At 39.3% G+C, this 27,241-nt stretch overlaps 1 protein-coding gene across 1 annotated transcript in view; it reads right to left on the bottom strand.

The window, feature by feature from the left end:
* Positions 1 to 24,628, bottom strand: part of Start1 (Steroidogenic acute regulatory protein-like) — a 28,707-nt gene extending 4,079 nt beyond the window's left edge. Inside the window, exons 1-7 of the mRNA XM_028305897.1 lie at positions 24,433 to 24,628; positions 23,579 to 23,739; positions 22,932 to 23,090; positions 16,418 to 16,471; positions 15,971 to 16,109; positions 14,990 to 15,150; positions 86 to 238 (exon numbers count right to left, since the gene is read on the bottom strand). Of these exons, the coding sequence (XP_028161698.1) occupies positions 86 to 238; positions 14,990 to 15,150; positions 15,971 to 16,109; positions 16,418 to 16,471; positions 22,932 to 23,090; positions 23,579 to 23,739; positions 24,433 to 24,556 (951 nt within the window). The 5' untranslated portion in view covers positions 24,557 to 24,628. The remainder of the gene's footprint in view (positions 1 to 85; positions 239 to 14,989; positions 15,151 to 15,970; positions 16,110 to 16,417; positions 16,472 to 22,931; positions 23,091 to 23,578; positions 23,740 to 24,432) is intronic.
* Positions 24,629 to 27,241: the final 2,613 nt, after the last annotated feature.

Raw genomic sequence — 27,241 nt, 5'->3', positions numbered from 1 at the left:
CTGGATCACTCGCCAGGCGTTCAGCATGCTCTCTTCAGCTTGGTGTATGACCAGTTTAACGTGAACCACCCAATGTACAACTCACCGTAAACCTATAGACCTTCCCGAGCTGGTCGGTTCTCTTGGACTCCACCAGGTCCCCGTTGGCTCCTCGCTTTTCCAGCGTCCAGTTGGGCAGCTGGATCACTCGCCAGGCGTTCTGCATGCTCTCTTCAGCTTGCGTTTTGTACTCGTCTATCTGTAGGCAAAGATTTTTTTGTTAATTAGAGCGCATTAAGCGTTTCGTTAACTTTATAATATTAAACGTCATTCGGGCCTGGGGTGAGGCCTGGTGACCCGTAGCACAGGTTTCTCTTTTGAAACCTATTTCAGGCACCAATCCCTCGCACTTTAGGTTAGAAATTCTTGGCCTAATTTATATTGTATTGTGTACCTGAATTGTGAAGGATAACAAATATTTTTTTATCTGATTTAGATTTCATAATGCGAACAATTGCGGGCTGGCAATCGCTGCCTGTTAATGTCTTTCCCAAACCCTATAATCCGAGTTACAAAGGGTCAACCACAATCGGGAAATTCCTGGCTAGGTTCGCCAGATTCCTGGAATGCTCCCAGAACGGCCAGAATACACTAAGCTAGTTTTACTCAGAATCCACAACCACAGAAGAACTGGATATCTTACCTCCACCTGCCGAAACACAACAATGCTGTTAAAATTGTTGTTATGGCGACAGATTTAGATAAGGCTCCTACTAAGTAGTAAGTAGACTTATACAAAACCTGTGGTTTTAGCATTAGACTACAAAGGTTAAATAAATAATAACATACAATGCTATAGGAAACGTGACCTTATCAAAAATACGGATTAACTACCAGTCATGTATTGTCGTACAGTTAATTACTAAGATTAATTATAATCCGCATGTCTAATTATGATAAATACATATTGATGATTGTTGTTTTTTCAATGATGAAAAATCAATAAGCTGTTCCTGGTTACAACAACCTATTTTCTTAAAAGATAAATTTTTCCACTTTGTGGTGAAGTGAACCCACTCGTGACACAAAATTCGTTTATTTGGATTATTCCACTTTGTTCACCTAGGTGAAAGTGGAATTTTTTGTGTCCTCATTTCATCTCGAAACTATTTCAGTCAGATTATGATATCACCCAGGTGAATTGATTCGAGTAAAGCAGCCGCCTTGGTTAATTAATTCTCCCAGGTTTTCGCATCTGTTCACCTGGGAGAATTAATTCCTAGGTGAACAAAGGCGACCGCTTTAGTAGGCTCAATTCACCTGGAGAATGAAACTAGGTGAAATGATTTCGAGGTGAAATGATGTCCTCATTTCCACTTTCTTCACCCAGGTGAACAAAGTGGAATAATCCGCATATTAGCTTAGTATGAAGTCTTCACGGCTCTAATATTTAGCTCAGTTCGAGGGGTTTTAACAATTTATGAAATACAGTTTTTTAAAGCAAAATCCCTATCAAATTCTCAACTTACTGTCAACCAAATCGGATCAAAGACCTCGTTCTTCGTGTCCCTATTGAACAAGTACTTCATCCAGTTGCTGATGGAGAAACCGAATCTATTCATATTGTCCAGCTTCTTATTCAATTCTTCTTCAGTCTTCACATTTTCCAGGTCAGTGATGTGCTTCTCCATCTCGTGGTATTGAGCGGGTAACTCAGCAGAGGCGGCCATTTTGTTTTTTGTTTTTTAGGTTTGTTACTTTAGTTTAGCACTGGTTGGTCTCTGTTTGTTTTTGAATTAGTTAGCACTTGTTGGTCACTAAAGTCTGGTCGCCGTGCAGATAGAATTTCGTCCAATGATAGAGTATGCGAGAGCGATAGCAATATAATTACCTAAACGCGAGCGATAAGGATGGGTAGCTTGGGGTCATTGGACGAAATTCTATCTGCTCGGGGGCCGGACTATAGTTTAGATGGTGAAATTGTGTTTGAATAACGATTTAAGGGTAATTTGCACTTTAGTAAGACATAAATAGGATATTTCACACCTAAGTAAAGAGTAGTACAACTGAAAAATATTCACGTCGTTTTTGACTCGGATTCCGATGATCGCAATTACTCGATCTTAGATTATTTTATACCTTTATTTAGGTGTGCGTGCAAAAATATCTAAGAAGATACACAATGCACAGAGGGTATTATTTCAAAATTTTTTTAGGACAACTAAATATCCAACAGAAAAAGATAATAGAAACATATTGTCGTGCAAGTGAGCCTTAATTAAATAATTAATAATTTAATAAATTGTTATTTATGTAAATGCAATTTTAAATATCTGATTTCTATTTTTAGTTTTGAACTAGCACTGGTATTTTCACCTAAGCTTTACTTGTTATTTACACTATTAAACTTTTTTAGACTTGGGCGAAGTTGCATCACCTTACAGTAACCGTAAAAATAACAATAACCGGTGTTTTTTGCATAGAGTTTGACGGTATTTTGGCGTTTCTTATAGTTAAGATAAGATTAGATACTAATTTATTTATTTGCACGGAAACATGGTAGGTACATACAGGTGTCAGTGAAAATATAATCAAGCTCGACATGTTTCCGTCTTGTCAAGACATTCAAAAATTTTAAGAAGTCAAATCATCTTTAAGAATTATAATAATCAATTCATAATCAATTCATTCATTAGGGTCTTAGAGAATCTAACATTAAGTTACATATTAAAATATATTTTTTTAAATTTGAAATTTTAAAAAATTAAAAAAAGTTTTTTTTTTAAGTAAGATCGTACAACCCAGCCTTAGTTTTGGAGTATTTTTTTAAAATACTCTGTGAACTTGAGACTTTTAAATGTAGTATTTTACTAGTATTGTTTATATTACTATCCGCAAGTTAGTTAAACAGTCGAAACGCGGTCTACTTATCAGTATGAACTAAATAAACCAAGGTTTGGTTAATTTTAGATAAACATTCACAATGTTTTGTTTATTTTCTTTGTGAATGTTATTCTAATAAGTCAAAATACTAATTGATTTACTTCAACAGTTAACACGTCACCTTCCACGATTACAATCAATGCATTTTCTGAATAAAGAAAAAATATAAATATTGTCAAATTGTCATGTGACCATTTGGCGTTGAAAGATTTAACGATTTGAAATCTCATTTTTTTTTAAAGATTCACATTTTAATAAACTAGAAAATTTGTAAGGATGTTTGTTACACCTTGACACAAAATCTATTGGATGGATTTACCTAATTAAAATAGTTAGAATTATAGTTTGAATTTTTTTAACGTATTAATATCTGTAATTTGTTGTTCTAGTATGCCAAATAAATGTATTTTCTTTCTTTCTTTATAAACTATAATAAGTTTACACGTACTTAAGCGACTTTTTGAAGTAAAATCTGAGAGTAAAACAGTCCTAACTGGGTGTAAAAATGTTGTTATTTTTATCCACTATTTTTGTATGATCCAAAATCTCCACAAAGTTAAGTAAGAAAACACATAAATATTAAAAACAATGAAATTAATCACGTTTCTAAACACGAACGTGGAGTAAAACAAAGGACGCGTATCGTATCGCACTCCGACCGGCAGTCACTGACTCAGTGTACTTTATCAAGATACAAAGTGGATATACGGAGGCAAAAGTGTTTATTGAATTCATACTATACAGGGTGTTAGGTAAATGGGTATATGAGCCGACACTAACCCATGTTAACATGGTCATATAAATGGTATGGTGAAGTCAGAAATTTGATATCATTTTATTTTTTTTTAATTTTCATACTAAATAAATTTTATAACATCCGATTTGTATAAAAATTAAAATAATTAAAATGAAGATATAAATTTTCTGACTTCACCATACCATTTATATGCATATGTCAACATGGGCTAGTGTCGGCTCATATACCCATTTACCTAACACCCTGTAGATCTAGCGCTTTATTGAGTCAGTGCGGGACTGTTTTTGAGACGTCAAACGTCAATGACGCTTCAGATTTGAATGATCTGTCAAGCACGTCATCTATAGAGAAGAACTACACTGAACTGTCCTTTATTTGACACTGAGGGCCACCGTCAATAGCGGATCGCTAGTTCCGACTTTTACCACGGTGGAAACCATGTTGTTGAACGAAGATGGTGGCGCCCTTCTGTCAATGTCGGCGGTGGGACATTTCAGTGTAGTTCATCTCTACTAATATTATAAATGCGAAAGTAACTCTGTCTGTCTGTCTGGCTTTCACGCCTAAACCACTGAAGCGATTTTGGTGAAATTTGGCATAGAGATAGTTTGAGTCCCGGGAAAGGACATAGGATAGTTTTTATCGCGGTTTTTGAAACAGGGACGCGCGCGATAAAGTTTTTCTGTGACAGACAAAATTCAACGCGGGCTAATTTGTTACAGATTGTAATATTGAAAGCAGGGTTCGAAAATATCGGATATTTATGATATATATATGTCGGCGCGCGGGGCGCAATAAATTAAATAACTTAATGTTATAGTTCTCACAACACTTTGGATGTGTTAGCTAATTTATTGCTATGGAATTTTAAGCAGCGCCAAAGCTCTTATGCCAGAGTTAAGTGCGCGCCTGGGAACGAAGGTGACATAAATCTCCATGTTGCCTGACGTAGTTGTGGACCCGTTCAAGTGCAGTATTGATGGATTAATAGCTTTACAAAAACTTCAGGTACAGAGCCCTGGAACGTAGAGATTTTGGGACTCAGTGTTAGAGTCATTGCACATTCGGGTTTTGGACGTGGTGCTGACTGGGCGTGGTTCACAAATTCGTCAATCGCTCCCAATCTATTTAATTTAGGCGTCTCTAGCTTTGTTAAAGTAATTCAGTAACTTTGATCTTTCTGTTAAATTTAACTGTGGACAATATTGATTAAATTACGAACCAGTCTTTACATTCTAGTCTATAGTAAAGTTAGTCGTTTATAATTTTATTGCTATGGAATTTTAAGCAGCGCCAAAGCTCTTATGCCAGAGTTAAGTGCGCGCCTGGGAACGAAGGTGACATAAATCTCCATGTTGCCTGACGTAGTTGTGGACCCGTTCAAGTGCAGTATTGATGGATTAATAGCTTTACAAAAACTTCAGGTACAGAGCCCTGGAACGTAGAGATTTTGGGACTCAGTGTTAGAGTCATTGCACATTCGGGTTTTGGACGTGGTGCTGACTGGGCGTGGTTCACAAATTCGTCAATCGCTCCCAATCTATTTAATTTAGGCGTCTCTAGCTTTGTTAAAGTAATTCAGTAACTTTGATCTTTCTGTTAAATTTAACTGTGGACAATATTGATTAAATTACGAACCAGTCTTTACATTCTAGTCTATAGTAAAGTTAGTCGTTTATAATCAGTGATTATAATTAGTGTTAGTGTCCACTCGCACGTGTTCCCTATACGCCCACATAGGTAGATAGTATGAATTCAATGAGAGACCCTTCTGGTGCCGTCCGAGAGCCCGACGCTCCGACATATATATGTTACGGCTAAAGATAGTTGTGAACATAAACTTAAGTTTAGCCGGCTAAACTTAAGTTTATCTTCGAGAAGCAGCTAAAGTTCGATAGCATGTTAGTTTGCGTCGTGATATTCCATCTTTAGCCGGCTAATGTGCACATTAGCCAAAGAAACGGCTAAAAATGTATTCGATGGCCGCGCCAGGCCGGCGGAGGGCTTGAGGGGGCGGTGGGGAGACAACGCGCGCGCAGTTTATTTTGTTTTATTTTGTAATTTTAAATACCTACAGAACATTCAATTGTAATGACCAAATGGTTCCTTATTATTTTATTTTAATGATAAGGTAACTAGGTACCTTTAAAGTGAGACCTATCCCAGCTAAATTGCAGGAGAGCCGTTTGCGGTGGTACGGACACGTCATGAGGCGACCACCCGACCATATGACCAGAAAAGTGCTAGACATCCAAACTAAGCCCCGCGGACGAGGAAGACCCCGAATTACATGGATGTCCGTAATCAATAACGACCTCAAAGAAGCCCAAGTTAACAGTAAGACAACCCAGGACCGAGCCGCCTGGAGACGCATGTGACGCGGAGGGCAGACCCCAAATAAAATGGGAATGGGCCAGGCAAAGTAGTAGTAGATAAGGTAACTAGGTAGATATTATTTTAAGTGATTAATATTTTGTTATTGTAATAATTGTAATTTTGAATACCTACATAGGTACATAAAAGTACCTATGTGTAATGAAAGTGATTATTTTTTAACACGTTCCGCCGCGGTAACGGCACATACTGTAAAGGTGGAATTCATTCATTTTATGGCAGTACGGGTCTCGCCGTTTTCACGAAAATCAATCTAAAAAACACTACGGCAACAACCGTCGATTTTACATTAGAGTTTCATAGAGAGCAGACTTGTTGTTGCAAAATATTGTGAACAACAGTACGGGTATAGGTGTATGAAACATTTATGTGAAGATTGTTAGTGTCATAGTGGACTGGAGTACAGCGTCGGAACGTGTTAATAAAGTTTTCGTGTCAAAATAGTAAACATTATTACATTGTTTCCTTTTCCATTTCCTTCTACATTTTTAGCCAAGGGCCTGCGGTTACACTTAAGTTTAGCCGGCTAAAGATAGAAGAAACTAACATTAACACCTCGTCGAAGATAAACTTAAGTTTAGCCGGCTAATCTTAAGTTTATGTTCACACTTATCTTTAGCCGTAACATATATATTTTCGAACCCTGATTGAAAGCAATCATGATTATCATTGAGCTAAAAGATTATCCTATCGTTTGTCTACACACATGTACACGATAATAGTGCAATGACTAGATAACAAAACAAATATCAAGAGATAAGTCAAATGTCACGTGCTTAGACACGTTTCAGTTAAAGAAGAAACTACTAAAAACTATTTTAAAGAAATGTTTATTAGATCGTTTCATCCACGAAGACGCGCCCCACTAATGTTTGGTCTCGGGGTGCGGGGAGTTTGATCCGAGCAATCCGTAAGGCATTATTGTAGTGTGCGTGTGCACTTATGGATGATTTAGTGTACCGATAACACTCAAACATTAGCGGAAGAATGGTGGGGCGCGTCTTCATGGATGAAACGATCTATATCTCGAACCCAAATGAAATAGGAAAAGGTAACATAAGAAGAAAAAAGAAGATTTATAATACTCGCAAAATTCATGGATAAAAACTTCATCAGGTCATTTAGTCTCCACTCCAGGAGCACGACCCTCTAATGTACCAGAGGCAAATGGAGGATTTGGCCTACACTCCCCACGCTGGCCAGACGGGTTGGGGAGGCCTGATGTCCCCACATTTCTCCTTAAGTAAGCTCTTAAAAATAGAGTTGGAATTCGAATTCTTTAAAAATTCTGATTACAAACAAAGAGAAATTTGAAACTTCATCATACACAATAATTTTAACCCGTTTGCTAATAGGTATCTACTTATGAATGGTCATGTAACAGAATCTCCTCCTTTTTTTGAAGTCTGTTAAAAAAGTGCAAAGAGCACCATAGAGTAGTCATTTGGCTCTACCCAGTATGAATTTAAGATCGAAAATACCAGTCTAGTTCAAAACAAAAACAAAAATTACAATCTAACTACACACGTCACAAATTCACAGAGCGCAAACTTAAAACTTATGATTTTACAATCACAAAGAAATCACAGGACACAAAAACGAAACTGTGATATCCACACGGAATGTCAACGGAACCACAATGGAACTGTGTATTTGCGAAAACACTGCTATGACACTTATGGCAGCAAGTAGCGTACTGACCGGTTTCGCGGTGGGTGTAGGTATATAACGAGCGCTAATTATAGTGCAGTGCCGAGCAATGGCAGGTGCACAGCATTTTTTATGAGTTTTTTTTCCACTTTTTTTAGAGGACAGAATGAGACATCAAGCTATCGCTGTGGTACATGGGGGCTACTCCCAAAAACGTAATCCGAAGTTCCCTTCCCCTCACACAAAGCGAGATACCAGCATGAGCGACAGTAACAGATATATCCAAAACTACGAAATCGGTGTTTTGAATATCCCTGCAGATGACAGCACGTTAAGCTAAATCTAAACACTGCTGAATCTTACGTAGTTGTTTTTAAGAGCTATATTACAATACAAATGTATAGTCAGATATGCTGTGCTGTCGATTGTACCTTAGGTAGTTATAATGGACGCCTTTTAAAAAAAAGGTTGTACCTTTGTGATACAAAATATATTATTGTAGTTTCTTTCTAAAATATTTATCCAGCAGCGGGGTTTCTTTTAAATTTTTACAGCTTCATTTTACGACTATATTGTCAGTGAATCTTTCTTTTCTATAGCTAATAAACAGCACAACATACTATTATTTTTTGTTGTAACATCTCTATTAGAATTGTATGTATAAGATGCTACATTATTTATCTCGATTTTTCAGTAAAGTATCACACTTTTTAGTATTATGTTCAAAAGAAGTTATCACGTGTCTCACGTGAACTCTATTTCTTATCTGATAACACAGAATCAGACGAGATAAGTTTGTTTGACAATTTATGAAACGTCTTAATTTTCATTTGTATAAACTTTACAGTATTTTCATATTACGTCAAAGCCACGCGGCACTTGTAATTTTAAAATGCGTAATTTTTAAACGCACTGTGATGTGGATTCATGTTTATTCAAGTGTTGTACTATTCTTGGAGATACGAATAGCAAATTGGTCGACATTACCAAACATTAGAATTGTATGTAATTTTAACACGTGCGATTTTGAAACAATTTCTTTATTTATTTATTTATTTATATAAGGCACAGCTACAGAGAACAAACAATAACAATACAATTAACACAACAACATAACACAATATTAAGTCTGAACTCCGATTAGAGCCAGGCACAGCATTTAAATAACAAAGAAATAACAAAAAAACGGGCTTATAAACAAAAGACAGTTTCACTCAATCTTATTATAACAATTCATTTACCCTATCCCTACAAGTCCGAATAAATGTATTAGTTGGACCGAAGAGGTCCAGATCTTCACTTACATTATTGTACGATCTGCACATTCGGTAGATAGGGTCATTGAATGTGACATTATTATGAGCAACTGGTATGGAAAAAGAGTCTAATAATGTGCTAAAAACGCGACAATATCTACTGAGATACCGACTTCTACTCTACAGGCTGGTAATAACACTCCTTCTGGCGCAGTCGGGTAAATTAATCTATACTAATATAATATTTTAAACTATTATGTTGCATTTTTACTATAAAATTATCACTTCACGGGATTTATTGCAACAATATCTATTTTAACGGTAAATATTTTATTTACCGTGAAGTGATAATTTTATACTAATATGTATTATAAATGCGAAAGTAACTCTGTCTCTCTTTCACGCCTAAACCACTGAACCGATTTTGATGAAATTTGGCATAGAGATAGTTTAAGTCCCGGGAAAGGACATAGGATAGTTTTTTTCCCGGTTTTTGAAACCGGGACGCGCGCGTAAAGTTTTTCTGTGACAGACAAAATTCCACGCCGGCGAAGCCGCGGGCGGAAAGCTAGTAATCCATAGTGTCGTACTTTCCTTGCACTGGAGTGTAAACTGATGAGGTAATTGAATGGTAGGTAAGTGCTCATATTGTCTACAGCACATTAGCCTATACATTTTTCTTGCAAAATAGTTTCTATTCCAAGCAGATAAGAGCCACATTGTATAATGGTCATTCGTATTCAAAAAGAAACATTCAATAAGGTCATTTAAATGAATGACGCCTGTCTTCACAAACATTACTATGAGGTCTCACAGTGCGCGTGGACGCACAGGGTGACACACGAACCAATCACAGAGCTCTATTCAACGCTGTGCGTTCGATTTGTTGCTTTACTTAAGCAAGCATTGTTTGTGAATATGGGCGTGAGTTGAGTTATCAATATTCATAGCATTTGTTACCTTTAGGCATGTATTATTTTATTTTCCTCTTATTATAGGATGAAAATAGAACATCCTCCTTTTTTGAAGTCGGTTAAAGAGAGATTAGAAAAGGGATGATCCGCGGATAAAACGCGGTATGTATTTGAAAAACAGTGTACATAAAAAGAAATGATATAAAAAAAATCGCGGACACAGCTAAATGTTGTGTTTTTTCACACAATTTGATTAAATTCGGGTTTAAATAAAGCGACAATAGCCCAAATCCAATGGTGCATGCGTCAGACTGACCGAAACGAGTTTTTTTTTATGTGACAGGAGGCAAACAAGCAGACGGATCACCTGATGGTAAGTGATTACCGTCGCCCATAGACACCCGCAGACCCAGGGGCGTTACAGGTGCGTTGCCGGCCTTTAAGGTGAAGATACGCTATCTTCTTGAAAGCTTGCAGGTCGTATCCGTCCGGAAACACCGCAGACGTCCATTCAGTCAGATCCGAGGAACGCGGATTCGAACCCCGCCGCTGGACTATTGTGGTGAACCCACTCATAACACAAGCATTAGCCTACCATTAGGGGTCAAGGTCATAGCAGACTTGTCAACTCGGAAAAGGATCAACAGTCAACACTGTGTCGCCTTTCGCGCGCTGTCAACCGCGAGGCGAGGCTTTTAGGCTGGTTTTATAGTTCATTCAACTTATGATGGTGATTTAGACAGATAAAACGTTTCGTTTTATGATTCTAACTTTCTACGAATAAAAATATTGAGTTGTAAAAATCAATTACTTTTGTGTGTTTTCATCCTTCCAAAATATCAATCACTAATCTTTCTCAATTAACCTAAACAAGAATTTCTAATTATTTATTAGTTTATTATTTAGAAAAAATTGAGAAAAAATATTAAATGAATTGCTTCTGCGTTAGTCGGAACTTTTGCTCATAGGGATGGGACATAAACAATCGCAATAAATCAGTAATCGGCATGGTGGTCATCTTACCATCGAATCACGATTATTATCTCAGGCAGGTCAAAGCTAAGTCAGTACGTGTGCGTTTGCCTTAGATGACGGTTTAGTTTTATGCGATTTCTCCACGTATTGTTTGTTATTGTTATTTTGATGTTTTATTGAATAAAATGCATATATTTAATTCTTTGTGATTTATTTTGTACCACTAAGAATATTCACGTTTATTCCATTTCCAGATAGTTCAAATTCATAGATATAATTTTGATCAAGATTAAAAATCAAACAAATAAAAGGCGATTAGATTTCTATAGAAAATATTCTCGATTCTAAAAAATATCGATTAGGTTTATAAGGAGCGCCTCACTAAACAGAACTGTCATAATCACCATCTTACGCTGAATGGACATTAGTGTCACGCGGACCGTCCGGTGCGGACCCGCTTCGCACGGCCAATCTGTATGAACTTCTAGGGAGCGTTTTAGAGTAATGCGGTCCGGAGGAACCGCTCCGCTCCCTAGCAGTTCATACAGATCGGCTGTGCGGAGCGATCCGCACTGACAGTCCGCGTGACACTAAAACCAGCCTTAAGTTACGGTGAGGATAAGTATGCGTATGGAGTTTCATACAAAGAATACTGACCGCCTCTAGTTGATACGGTTACGATCGCTTTCCGGGTTGATGAGTGTGCTACGACCTTACGGGACTATTAGCAATAGCAATTGGTAATTATTCAACAAAAACTCGGTCACCTCTGTCAGCAAAAATTTTCCACCGGCCGACATTAATGGACAAAAGGCCCATTGATTGGTTAATCATTTAATCCACGATCGATTATGACCAATTGACCCCAATTGACCATCGCGAATCCTCTCTGATGATGCAAGACTGAACACGCGTCTTTGCAAAACAGTAAGTACATTGATCTGATAATGACGATATTAAGGTGACTTTCGGCGAACAATGTTAATTGTTTTGAGGGTCAATGTGGAGAGTGAAAGATAACTAAGTCGCTATGAAGGTGGTAGCTGTAGTTACGTAGACGTTAGTGCATCGTTGTTCATCATAAAAAAAAGGAAGACGTTTCACGAAACAAGTATGTAGAGTGGACTAGGAGTAAGAATTAACGCCATCTATTCAAAACATAACCGAACTGGATTGCAATGGGACGCAGCGAAGATAAAGCAAGTATAGCGCCATCTCTTAATATTTCACTGAACCGCTAAGAACCAGTCCAGAAGCGCCAAGCTAAAAACGTCCGTATGCCTCAGAATCATGGCGCACTCTCGCTTGCACTGACCTGCTTCTGCGATCTGTCAATCTAAAACCGTCCTTGTGTCTCTGTAAGACAGCGCATAATGGCGCGCGCTAGCTTCATCTCTTGTCATCACACTCTAGCTCCATTTTGCCAAGCTAAAACCATCTTTAACCCTGTGGAATAAGGCACACTAACCTGTTCCTGCGTGAGTATGACCGGCTCGCCGACGCGGCGCAGACGCGTTTCCCAGTTAGCTGCGTCAATCTAAAACCGTCCCTGTGTCTCTGTAAGACAGCGCATAATGGCGCGCGCTAGCTTCATCTCTTGTCATCACACTCCAGCTCCATTTTGCCAAGCTGAAACCATCCTTATCACCATGCATTATGACTGACTTACCTGTTCCTGCGTGAGTATGACCGGCTCGCCGGCGCGGCGCGGGCGCGGACTCCCCTCGAGCGAGTCGATCGTCAATCTAAAACTGCCCTTGTGTCTGTGTAATATGGCGCAAATTGGCCCGCACTGTCCCCCTAAAGAGACACACCATTAGCGTCAATCTAAAACCGTCCTTATTCTCTACACAATAAGGTGCACTAACCTGTTCCTGCGTGAGTATAACCGGCTCGCCGGCGCGGCGCGGGCGCGGGCTTCCCTCGGGTGTGTCGAACGTCAATCTAAAACCGTCCCTGTGTCTCTGTAACACGGCGCACTATGGCGCGCACTAGCTTCATCTCTTGTCATCACACTCTAGCTCCATTTTGCCAAGCTGAAACCATCTTTAAACCTGTGGAATAAGGTCCATACCTGTTCCTGCGTGAGTATGACCGGCTCGCCGGCGCGGACTCCCCTCGGGCGTGTCGCTCGTCAATCTAAAACCGTCCTTGTGTCTATGTAATATTGCACATTGTAGCCCGCACTGTCCCCCTAAAGAGGCACACCACTAGCGTCAAGCTGAAACCATCCTTATTCCCTATGTATCAAGGTACCTGGTCCTGCGTGAGTATGACGAGAACCAGTTCACGGTGGACTCCCCGTACGCGGAGCCGGCGGGCGCGGGGCGGGAGGGGGGTGCGTTCTGAGGGCGAGGATAGGCAGGGCTCTATGGGAGAGGACCGAGGGTGTCTTTGACTGACAATGAGTGAGAGCGCAAGAGGCGTGACTCCATAAGAGAGCAAGGAGTGTATTTGACTGAGCGAGAGCGCGAATCGACAGAATACATGTCACTTAGGCGTGACTCCATAAGAAAATGTCAAGGAGTATATTTGAGTGAGCGAGACCGCGAATTGACAAATGTCACTTAAAGACTGAACGCTTTAAGTTACTCAATGGCATTGCAGGGCTAAAATAATGGTGTAATTATGGCGACTATAATCCTTATTTGTATCTAAAGGCGACTTCAAGGTTTTACATCGAGGCGCAACTAACACCAATTACAGTAAAAGTGCTATCATCTATTGACGTCAAAAACAGTAAATATGAACCGCATAGTATTGTACCACAGTGTTTAGATACAGCGCCATCTCTTGACAGCGCACTGAATCACTTGGTAGCGTCACGCTAAAAGCACCCGCGGGCGCCATCACTGGTCAACTGCGTCAATCTAAAACCGTCTTTATGTCGCTGAATCACAGCGCAGTGTGGCGCGCGCTATGTCATCATACTCCAGCTCAGGAAGTGTCAAGCTGAAATCGCTTTAATTTCTAACGCAACAAGGTACAAACCTGTTCTTGCGTGAGTATAACCGGCTCGCCGGCGCGGCGCAGACGCGTTTCCCAGTTAGCTGCGTCAATCTAAAACCATCCTTGTGTGTCTGTAAGACAGCGCATAATGGCGCGTGCTAGCTTTATCTCTTGTCATCACACTCTAGCTCCATTTTGCCAAGCTAAAACCATCTCTATTCCTGTGGAATAAGGTACATACCTGTTCCTGCGTGAGTATAACTGGCTCGCTGGCGCGGCGCAGACGCGTTTCCCAGTTAGCTGCGTCAATCTAAAACCATCCTTGTGTGTCTGTAATACGGCGCACTATGGCGCGCGCTAGCTTCATCTCTTGTCATCACACTCTAGCTCCATTTTGCCAAGCTGAAACCATCTTTAAACCTGTGGAATAAGGTCCATACCTGTTCCTGCGTGAGTATGACCGGCTCGCCGGCGCGTTTTTCAGTTTACTGCGTCAATCTAAAACCGCCCTTGTGTCTCTGTAAGACAGCGCATAATGGCGCGCGCTAGCTTCATCTCTTGTCATCACACTCCAGCTCCATTTTGCCAAGCTGAAACCATCTTTAACCCTGTGGAATAAGGTACATACCTGTTCCTGCGTGAGTATAACCGGCTCGCCGGCGCGGCGCGAGCGCGGGCTTCCCTCGGGCGTGTCGACGAAAGTTACTCAATGGAATTAGTCGTGCTAAAACGTAACAAAAGAGACTGTCCTCATTTGTGCCTAAGGACGACGTTTCACTTGATAAATAATGGTTATGCATCAATCAATCTGAAGCGTATTGCGTCGCAGCGCAACGAACACAAATTACAGCAAAAGTGCCATCTATTGACGTCAATCTGAATCATATTGTATCGAAGCGCAGCGAAGATATTAAGATACAGCGCCATCTATTGACACCGTACTGAATCACTTGGTAGCGTCACGCTAAAAGCGCCCGCGGGCGCCATCACTGGTCAACTGCGTCAATCTAAAATCGCCCATATGTCTCCGTAACACAGCGTATAGTGGCGCGCGCTAGCGCTGTCTGTTGTTATCATACTCCAGTTCAATAGTGTCAAGCTGAAATAGTCTTTATGGTGCAAGCTGCTGCCAAGCTAAAACCATCTTTAACCCTGTGGAATAAGGTACATACCTGTTCCTGCGTGAGTATAACCGGCTCGCCGGCGCGGCGCGGGCGCGGACTCCCCTCGGGCGTGTCAACCGGCGAGAACCAGTTCACGGTGGACTCCCCGTACGCGGACCCAGCGGGCCGCGGGGGTAAGAGGGGGGTGCGTTCTGAGGGCCCTTGGTGGGCTGTTGGGACAAATAATAAGTTAAGTTAAGATTTAAAGCTTCGGCAGACCAAACGCGGGACAGTAGCAGCGCAGTAATGCGGGCCCGCGCAAGTTGTAATACAAGAAACTCTTTGAAGTGTGTCACACCAAATTTGAACGCGGGCCCGCGCTCCAACCGCGCCGCACTGCAACTGCCGAAATACAAACGAGGCGGCGCGGGAGCGGGACAGAAGCGGCGGGAGCGCGGGCCCGCGCTGTTGTATTACTATGGCGGCCATATTAGCATGACTCACCGGAGGCAGGGCGGTAGCAGCGCGTTGAAAGCGGTTTTCGAATATTGTTTTTTTTGACAACCGCCCGCGTTGCAACTGCTTTGAAACTGCCGCTGCCTTTAGTGTGCCTACTGCCGCGCTGCAACTGACCCGCTCTGCTTCTGACCCGCGTTTGGTCTGTGGAAGCCTTAGTGGAATTCTAAATCTTAGCCCAGGTTGCACCTTGCACCATTTTACTTTAAAAAAACGCGCTCGCGCACTCACTGCGGCCGCCCGGGATGGGTGGCTTGGGGTCATTGGACGAAATTCTACGTGTTCGGCGAACGGACTTTATAACAATAACCGGTGTTTTTTATATGTAGTTTGACACATTTTTGGTAAAGTAAGATGGTGCAACTGAGCCTAATTCTCGCTAGGAAAAGGTTTAATGGTAAAAAAGGGCATTTGGCATTAATTTAGGTTGTGAGTGTTCAAAAATTGTAATTTCCGCTTTACAAAGGTTAGATAATGCTTTGTGGCCTTAAATTCGCCATTTCTACCGTGGTTAAATAGAGTCTAATTACTTACCAATAGAGTCCAAAATCTGTTTGGCCTGCAACTCTTGCGGTAGCACTCTGAAGTCCAAAAACCACGTCTCACCCCAGGAGAGGGTGAAAGAAGTGAGTATTAGGAACACTTGGTACACAGGTTGCGATGAGTCCGGCCACTGGAAGAAACGAATGTATTTGTTGGAGGTTAAGGTTCAAATTAGAGGTAGATGCTGAAGAAGTAAAGATGATAAAATGACACTTGGTACACTGTCTGGGGTGAGTCCGACCACTCGAAGAAACGACTGTATTGGTAGGAGATTAGGGTTCAAATTACAAGTAGATGAAGAAGTAGGGATGATGGTATGTCGATAGTTTTCATATCGATAGTTGAAATTGAAAATCTTTCAATAACGATGGGAAAAATTCCACTATTTAGTTAATTAGTTGGCCATTTATTTTATTTAATTTAGATATTTATACTCACATCGAACACATAAACTTTCGCTATTAAGAAGAGACAAGTCCCTCCCGTTGAGATCTGAAACAAAACGCACATTTATCTACACCAATATTGAATTCATTAATTAATCTAATACTCCAATTCTGATATTATAGGTCTAGCACATAACTGAGTCGGTGCCTGAGGTCACAGAATAATAATAAGTACTACGTACAGAAGTTTTACTTCGCGAAGGTATTTAAAAAAATGTATGCTCAATGTCATTAAGAGCGTTGTCACATTTTTCATGCAGAAATCGAGTATTTGGCAGATTTCGAAATGATTTTAGTCATATAATTTATTGTTATAGCTTCTTTTGACTTATATCATCGTAATTATCATACGTTTTTACGGAATGTCTATTGACAAAATCTCGTTCAAATTGGATTTTTGCCTACGAAAACAGCGAATTTCGAAAGCTCGATTTCCAGGTAACTCGCGAAGGCACAACTTTGAACTAATATTACAACAAATTTATTTCTAAGTAAGAAGATAGAATGTATTCATTAGAATAAGCATACCCTGAAGAAGAAAGTGTATTGAGAAAATTTTGATGTTTAATTCATTAAAATGCATTTTTATCATGTCTAAGATAGTCAAAATTCGAGAAAATTACTGCAAGAAAACAGGTCACATCTCATAATCTGAAAGTCATTTGGCAACATAAACTACTTTATACTTAAGAAGAAACATAGTACTATTATTGTGTGAAAAAGAAAAAATATCTATCTTCAATCTTCAAATGAAAAATTAATTTGAAAATACTATAAAATCGGGTGCATCAAATGGCATAAATCAGTCGTGCTTTGGCACTCGTAGACGCCGGGTCTATGTCAGTTGACTGCCCACTGACGTATATGCGTCACGCGTGATTTTTTCGTAAATTGTAGTATGATTGAGTACTTTTGATCCAAGAAGGCGATGGATAAAGAATACAATTCATTAATGAAAAATGAAACCTGGAGTTTGACAGACCTTCCACCGGGGAAAAAGGCTCTACCCTACAAGTGGGTATTCAAAACGAAAACCGACCAGAGTGGAAATATCACCAGTTACAAGGCTAGGCTTGTAATAAAAGGCTATGCTCAGAGAAATGGATTAGACTATGAAGAAACATACTCACCAGTTGTCAGGTACACCACTATCCGCTACTTGTTTGCATTGGCAGCTAAATATAATCTGGAAATAGATCAAATGGATGCTGTATCAGCCTTTTTGCAAGGAGAGATAGATAAAACTATCTATATGGAGCAACCAGAACAGTATAAACAGGGATCTCAGGTATGCATTCTACATAAATCGATATATGGGCTAAAACAGGCCAGTAGGCTTTGGAATGTCAAACTTAACAAAGTCCTACATGAGTTGGGAATGCAACAATCGAAAACAGATCCATGTGTTTATTTCAATATAGAACAGAACACATTTATAGCTGTCTGGGTTGATGATCTAATTTTATTTACTGCTCAAGAGTCTACAAAGATGTTATTTAAGGAAAAATTAAAAGAACACTTGGAAATGAAAGATCTAGGCCCAGCTAGCCAGTGCTTGGGCATGCACATCACTAGGTGTGGAAGTGATGTTGTATTAGATCAGGAGAAATATATTAAAGAAATGTTAGCAAGATTCAGAATGTCGGACTGCAAACCTGTGAAAACACCTATTGAAGTTGGTATGAAATTTAATGAAAATGAAGAACAAGAAGCATTGTTAAACTGTCCATATCAACAAGCTATTGGTTCATTGCTTTATCTGGCTCAGGTTACCCGGCCAGATATATCATTTGCAGTTAACACACTGAGCAGATTCAACAACAATCCCAAGGCTACGCATTGGACTGCAGTGAAGAGAATATTTCGATATCTACAGGGCACAAAAGATTTGAAATTGATTTACACCAAAGATGGTAATGAGAAAATCACAGGATATTGTGATGCAGATTGGGCAGGAGATGTGTGCNACCGGAATAAAACCACAATGGACTCTTACGGAACCGACTTTCAATGTATGAAGCGGCAATATGTATTTCTACCTTTTTTAAGGTATATTCTAAGCACTATAACCTTATGCACATTATATGTTACTCCAGAAAAAATAACGCATCGTTTGATATACAAACCATTTGGATACGCCTCGTAGTTTAGTTATTATTCAAAAATTTCACTAAATCTCTTCTCCTGTAAAATTGTGTTTTGTCGATTGCGGCTTTATTCCAGGCACCCATCGAAGTGGTAGCGTGGGTAGTTTAACATTAATAAGCAAAAATTTTATATCATGCGATAGCCAATAAAATTATCTATTAGTAGAAGTAGAAAACAGATACAAGTTTCATACATTTTAAGGGTGTAAGAATGGATTTAATTAGAAATAAACACGATTTTCTTCACATCTTTTTCAGTTATTTCCCAACACAAGAAAAACCAGGTCGTTAAGGTATGTTTTATTTGCATTTTATTATTAGTATTTGAGCTATTCTACAAAACGAATGTAAATTTATTAGTCTACGTCTATTAGTTTTGACGTAATTGTTGAACAAAGATACCCATTCCCAGCGGTTTCCATAGTAATCGGAATAGGTTGTGTAATTCTTTCAGGCAGTGCATTTTCGCATGTCGCGTGCGCTATGGAAACCGCTGGGAAGGGGTGTCTTTGTTCAACAATTACGTCGAAACTAATAGACGTAGACTAATAAATTTACATTCGTTTTGTAGAATAGCTCAAATACTAATAATAAAATGCAAATAAAACATACCTTAACGACCTGGTTTTTCTTGTGTTGGGAAATAACTGAAAAAGATGTGAAGAAAATCGTGTTTATTTCTAATTAAATCCATTCTTACACCCTTAAAATGTATGAAACTTGTATCTATTTTCTACTTCTACTAATAGATAATTTTATTGGCTATCGCATGATATAAAATGTTTGCTTATTAATGTTAAACTACCCACGCTATCACTTGTTTTTGAAGAAAGAGGTGAAAACTTAAAATTAAAAACTTAAATCCTTGTAAATATGCGAGAAATGGGTTAAGCCCCAAATTTAAAGTATTTTCACCGATAAGATTGTCCATAGATTACGCCCTTAAAGTTTGATCACTACATGCCCGGACACACTGTATATTATTTACGGAAAACATGATTTTAGGTTTAACTTGCTACAATATCATCAAGATACTGATTAATAAATACTAAATAAACAGATAAAGGGGACGGCATTAAGACACTCAGAATTCTCAGAAACCATTGATTTCGTGTTTGTTTGTAACTGTATTAAATGTATGAAAGCTGGAAATATAGGTTTTTTGAATATATTCAGTTCGTTCTTAAACATATTATTGATGCCGTTTGCTAGGTCTCATGAAGCACTTTTTCAGTAAGTAACCATTTGTTCGACATCCTGTATACCTACTATAAGAAATATTCGAGTGAGATCACTTATCGATTATTTTCGTCATCCAATTTAATTAAAATACACTAAGGCTGAGATGCACCACCTAACTTTGACCCTAACTGACAATAACCGGTGTTTTATGTTAGACAGATTTTTGACATCCAAAATTTTGATGTCAATGTTAAAGTAAGACGGTGCAACACGGCCTAACAAATGTATCGTAGGCAGTACTTTTTATATTCTTTATAAATCTTTATTTTCTTTGTAAAGCTATCTACAAGCTTTTATTTTCTTTGACATCTGGAGTTGTAAAATCTTGTAACTTAAAATTTACTTACTTCCCGTTTTCCCATTGAGCTGAAATTTTGCATGTCTACACAGGCATGCAAAATTTCGTTTCATTTCGCACTAAATAATTTAATTTACACGTGTTTTCATGCGATGGCCAAAACGTTAATGATTTCCTGACTGGACTTGGTATTACATGGATCTCACAACTTTTTACCGTAGAACAACTGAGTAGTGAGACTTGGTTTTTTGACAAGTATTGTTTTTGATGGGTTTGTATTTCAGAACGCATGTGTACCTAATGGGATAACTGTTTAAAACCACGATAAGATAAATTTTGCTCTGTGGATAAAAATCTTAAAGTTACCTCTGATTTATTAGCATTATACGACCGTGGTTTATAATAATAAATTCTATAAAATCACAATGATATCAGTATTTACCTCTTTGATTTCCTGACTTGTTTAGATTTACAAAAACTAAATATTTATTATTAACTTTTATAGTATAATAATTTGAATGGCACTTACGATGTTTAGTTACGAGCTCTTTGATGGACACAGATATTATAGATAACGTTTAAAAAATGGCACGCTCGTTTTCATACATTTCATTCTATTTATTTAACCTATCCATATTTATGTGCGGAAACGTCACAAAATCAGAATAAATTTTAATTTTTCCAACCCGCATCATAAAAACTAAAAAGTCAAAAGTAAAATTTAAGTAGTAAATATTTTTCATAAACAAGATTTTGATGCTGTAAAAAGAATAAAATAAAACATAAATTCTTTCAAACCCATCAACTTATTACTTTACTCAATTTAAAGATTAAAAACTTGTCGCGGGATTTACTAGTGTAAAAAATACATTAATTACGTAACTTGATTTTGCTAAAAGTCTGATCTGAGAAAAAATCAAATAGGTAAATTATACATTATTTCTTTATTATTATGTATGATGTACTGTCTTAGGTACGATACAACTACGGATTAAGATCGTTTAGTCGACGCAGCGTTGAAATTGTACAGATAAATGCAGTTTGCGCACTCACTACGCGACGTCAAGCAATAAAAACCTAAAATTCGAACGCCAACTTTTTGCTACAACGCTCTTAACAATATGGTGTAATTTAGCCTGTCTCAAGAGTCAACCACCATTTTGTTGACAAACGTCAGTGATCGGCACTGCGCCGAAGCTATAGGGCTGACTTCGGTAAAATGATGTGACGTGACGTGCCAAACTGCGGAAAATGGCGGGGGAAATACATGATTTAGCATGAATTATCATGAATAATATTAACTACTTATTTACCTCTCAGTGTCTTGAGGCAACTTAAAAAAGTACATTCTGTGAAAAACACAGAATTTAGGCAGTTAAATACTGCACAGTATTTAGTACACCATTTTCTTTATTTTCTTCCATCATACACAAGAATACGCGTGCGTGAGTCAATGTTCGCTCGTATGTGAGGCCTTGTTGAATAGTATCCTGTAGGTGGGCCATCGTGCGTGTTTTGTTTTTGATGTAAACTCGCGGAGATGAACAGGCCTTCTGAGGTATAGGAACGGCACGGGAGTAGGGTTGCCAGGTCCAAAAACACAAAAGCCGGACTATGTGCTTAATTTGGCCGGACATTTTCCCTAAAAGCCGGTGCAATTAGTGAGCTCACGAGTGAGTACTATCATCATCGGTTGCCCAACGTCCTGATGCGTGCGTGCCTTATTCTGTGGCTCGATGGCGCGATTTCGCCTGGCGCGGCAGCCAAATAAAAAGCCTAACAAAAGCCGGACAGACCGGACATCGGTTATTTTGGCCGGACACGCAATCAAAAAGCCTAACTATGTACGCGGTTTAGATTTTTTCATACAAATGTTTTTTCCCGCAAACTCCCGTTCCCGTGGGAATTTTGCAATATCCTGTTGTAACTAAGCTTTAAGTTTACTAAGGTACCTGCATGTCAAATTTCAAGCGTCTAACTTAAGCGGTTTAGATGTATTAGTTATACGTCTAGCGCTTAACTCACTGCCTGAAATATTGAAGCGGCGTGGGAGGGATGATATTGACATTATGATGTGACAGGGCATACAGATCAGCCCCCCTAGACAAAACGCACTTTTTGATCGAATCGAAAATCGAATCCGTCAAAACTCCATACAAAAATTTCGACCACTTTTCGACTGGTTTGCGATTATAATTTGCACTTTGTCTAGGTCTACTGAAGTGTGGTATGGAGTTTACATTCTGTTATATTTTGTGTCTGAAGTCTCGCTGACGTTTGATCGTCACAAAATCACCCTGATTGAGGAATCGATGGACTAATTCAAAATCTTGCTTTTTTACCCAGAAAACATCCAGGTTAGCGCTTACCTGGATGTTTCCTGGGTAAAAAAAACAAGATTTTGAAATAGTCTGTCGGTTAACTTATCAAAAAATACTTGACACGTATTTTTCACTTTTTCAAACTAATGAAAATTTAAAGAAATAAAGCGCTCCTAAGTTTAAAAGAAGCCTGTGACGCTAAGGTTTGTAGCACACGTCAAGTCACGCGGAACTTCAACGCATCATAACGTCGTAATTACTTGTTTGATTAACAAATAAAAATATTATTTCATAATGTACCTAATTCCTAATACTGTAATTTGTGAAAAATCTAAAACGTTAAAATAACGGTATCGTTAATGAGCTGCTGTCATAGTGACATTGACGTAATGTCAATGTCACACTAGAAAGGTCAGAATACAGAAAATGAGGCAATTTAAAGTGAAAGTTAAGTATCCATTTATGAAAATAGATCTACCGGCCCCTAACAATACTTACTGCTATGACACTCCAGTTGTTGATGTACAGAAGAGCGTAGAACAGAAGTAGTAGTGTGAACCGACTGATGGCTACCAGTACTATGTCGAAAAGGGACGTTTTCATGTTGTAATGTATTATTTCTCTGTCGAATATCTGTTGTAGTGTCTCGCCGCGCATCTGTGAACAAATACAGTAACTTTATTGTAACTAAAGCCTGGTCTGCGAGCACGTCGAATTTTGTCCAATGACCCCAAGCTACCCATCCTTATCGCTCGCATGTAATTATATTGCTGTCGCGACTGTACGACGGGCGCCCGCAGTGAGTGTGCGAGCGCGACAGCAACATAATTACGCGCGAGCGACAAAGATGGGTAGCTTGGGGTCATTGGACAAAATTCTCCGTACTCGCAGACCAGACTATATCAAATCATAATTATCATCATTTCAGCCACAGGACGTCCACTGCTGAACATAGGCCTCCCCCAATGACTTCCACATCGCACGGTTGGTAGGGGCCTGCATCCAGCGCCTTCCTGCTACCTTTAGCAGGTCGTCGGTCCACCTTGTGGGTGGTACGTGGCCTCTTCAAAACCTTGCTGCCCCATAGTTAATATTGTTATTTGTTTATAAAGACTAATTAAAGTAAAATCTATGTCAAACCTCACCATAACACAAATCAGCCACATCAAACTGGTGAACAGCAAATCAAAGGTCACGAAGAGGCAGAAGAACCTTCGGACCGTGGACATCTTGCCGTGGGGCCGGTGGCCAGCCACCAGGTCTTCGGAGACCAGGTTTACAGAGTGCGACTGGGATTGCGAGTAGGCTGGAGGAGAAAAAAATAACATGAATAGTTTACATTAACAATTTCTAACTTAACTTGGACAAACCGATCGCCTCAGGTGGGAATTGAATCCACGATCTTTCGCTTGCTTGTAGGGTTAGAAATTATCAAGATAATTACAGTTTAAGATAGATATATGTCTAATTTTTTCATAAGAAATTCTGATTGTTGCTTTATGTTTTTGGTTGCTGATTGTTGTCAAGTTATCCAACGCTAGATAGAGCCAAGAGCTAAATAGATAGGTTTTATAACTATCTATGTTGATTAACACCCAGCACTAGAGTCACTAGACACAAGTGCGGAAATATACGTTCGAAAACTTCGAATACAGTTCATTTTCACGAGCGCATTTTTTTGTTATTATCAACAGATAATTATCCATCTGTTATTAGCACGTAACCCAGAATTTTCGTCCAATGACCCCAAGCTACCCATCCTTATCGCTCACGCGTAATTATGTCTCTGCGACAGGACGACTGGGGGTAGCTTGGGGTCATTGGACGAAATTCTACGTGCTCGGCGACCGGGCTTTACCTAACCTGCGGGGACAGAGTAGGTTATGTGGGGCTCACAAGTCTGATGGGTTAAGAGAGGGTTTGTTTAACAATCTAAAAAGAAGGCCTTTTGAAGTGCTGCCTGTACTTAACCGAGACTTGCAAATATTAGTAACTTTACCTTTGTATCCGGTTGTGAAAATCTTCGGAGGTGTTTGCCCAGCAGTGGGCGTTTCGTTGCGAGCCCTTAATAAGTGATCCACCCATATCGAGGTGTAGATTGTTGGGTGAATACCCTCGCACATTCTTTTTTAAATAACTTATGCCCGTATTCCCAAACAATACTACGAGGTCTCACAGAGCGCGTGGACGCACAGGGTTACACAAACCAATCACAGAGCTCTATTCAACGCTGTGAGTTCGATTTGCTGCTTCACTTAAGCAAGCATCGTTTGTGAATACGGGCGTTATATTCCCGGGAACACTTAGTGGTAAGCTATAGATTTAGCGCTTAAGTGAGTTAGTGGCTGAGGTATGGGAGCGACACGTGGGTGTGTTTTTGTGATCATTCAGATTTGTAATGCTCTTGTGGCGACATCTACGATACGCCACTACAAAACTAGTGTACCAACAGATGGCGCTGTTACCACCTCACTATGGCATACTCCACCGCGCGTACTATCGGGGACTCTTCCGCCTGANTAATTTTAGAGCATGGTAATTTTAGTTTCTCACGCACCTGCAATTTTAGGATTTTATTGTCGGAATGTTAAACCCAAGTCTTTTTAGTGTTTCGCCGACGTAACATGTGGTCCATTGTTAATCTATGCAATTATTGCAGGTGTCTGTGTATCAAGCAACACCAACCTTTGTAATGTCTTTCTATTGTTTGTTGTTTACTTTGTATTATGTTTGTGCCAACCTTTGCCATGTGTTTCATGCTAATTGTTTTGTTTGTATCTTCGTGTTATTTTTACTTTGTTTTACGGTTGTTACCTGAAAAGGCCGCCGACCGTCGAGAGAAAAACCAATGTTTAGTTTAGTTAGTCAGTACGCAACCTCGGTACCGGTCGGACGCCTTGAGGGCCCATCCTCGCGCTTACACAATACAGTTACCGTCTTACCAGTCTATATGAACTTTTATTTCTAAAAACCTACGAACCCTGCTACCCGAGTATAGAGCGCCGACAGGTGTGGCGACATCTATTCGCCACTTCAAACTAGTCTACTCTAGTTGACACATATGTATTTCCCGTTACACAATGTTCAAAATGCTGGCGCTTTGGACATAATAAAAAACTGTGTCCTGCTAATAAAGTTATATGCCCTAAATGTACGCAGCACCATGATAACTGTGACAGCACCACTTATTTGTGTTCCAATTGTGGAGGAATATTCGTTTTGTTATCACCTCGCTCGTTAACGCATCTACGCATTGCTAGCGACATCGCTTGCGATATGCACCTTATAAGTGATGACGGATAACTCAGATTCGCATGAAGTCGCAGGCGACTATAGTGAGTGCAGTAATGACATAACTTTGAACGAAAATATGGAAAAAATCGATGAGGACCTTACACAATTAAGTTACGATGGAAATGTTGAGATAAATGTGGATATGGAGACGGGAGATGTATATTTGAACAAAAGAAGAAGAGAAGAACAAATTATGGAGGACGAAGAAGAGTGGCAAACTGTGAACCAAAAATCCAAAAAGAAAAGATTGTTAGAAGACATACAAATAAGTGTTATGAGCATGGAAAAATTACCAAAACAGTTTACGATGGCTAAAATCATGAAAGAGAATAATCTAACGGGTATTATGAAAATTAAATACGTTAACCCATATAAAATGCTAATAAATTTTAGATCAGAAAAATGTGCAGAATATTTCATAAATTGTGAAGCTTTAAAAGAAAGGGGATGGAAATGCCAAAAAACATGGGAAGTTGGAGTCACATATGGCATAATAAAAGATATCGACTTGGAGCTAAATGAGGAGGAACTGAAGAAATATTTGCATAGTTCAGTAGACATTTTTTCAGTTAAACGGCTTAATCGAAGAAACGATAGTGGCTGGCTACCATGCGAATCTGTAAGGATTGGTTTCGTTGGGCCCATTTTGCCGCAGTTTATTTATCTCTGCGATCTTCGAATAAAAGTTGACACATATGTATTTCCCGTTACACAATGTTCAAAATGCTGGCGCTTTGGACATAATAAAAAACTGTGTCCCGCTAATAAAGTTATATGCCCTAAATGTGCGCAGCACCATGATAACTGTGACAGCACCACTTATTTGTGTTCCAATTGTGGGGGCAAACACATGGCTTTGTCTAAAACTTGCCCTATATACATAAAGGAAAAAAAGGTACGGGAATTAATGTCAGAATATAAAGTCACGTACAAAAAANTGTGTTTTAAATGTGAAGGGTAAAATACTAGACCTGGTACTTTGTTCAATTGCCATTACGGAATTGGACCTAAATTCAGATCCTTTAACATCAGTGGATCCGTTGCATCCACCGCTTCAATTCATAGTCCCTAGTGCTGACCCTGTAACTCTTTTGCCGAATAGTGACGTAAAGTTCTGTTTCTTCAAGGCTGATTACGTTAAGATAGTTGCTGCGCTACAGAAGATATCATGGAACGACGTATTACCGGACGACCTTGGAGTTGATCTGATGTCGACCAAATTCCATGCCATCCTTCGCAATGTAATCGAGAAGCATGTCCCGAAGTCTAAACCACCAAACTATAAGTTCCCGCCCTGGTTCACGCCGAGCCTTATCAAATCATTAAAAGAAAAACACAAATGCAGACTAAAAGTGCGCAAGTATAACAAAAATCCACGTGATATTTTAGAGTTTGAGCTGTTAAGGCATAGATGCTACCAACTACAAAAATCTGCATACAATAAACACCTGAGTAACCTGGAACAGACATTAACTTCNTGTGGGGGCAAACACATGGCTTTGTCTAAAACTTGC

This window comes from Ostrinia furnacalis, unplaced genomic scaffold, assembly GCF_004193835.3.
Source record: "Ostrinia furnacalis isolate ACB-3 unplaced genomic scaffold, ASM419383v2 OfSCF1808, whole genome shotgun sequence".
NCBI lineage: Eukaryota > Metazoa > Arthropoda > Insecta > Lepidoptera > Crambidae > Ostrinia > Ostrinia furnacalis.
This window is presented reverse-complemented; position numbering and strand designations above follow the sequence as displayed.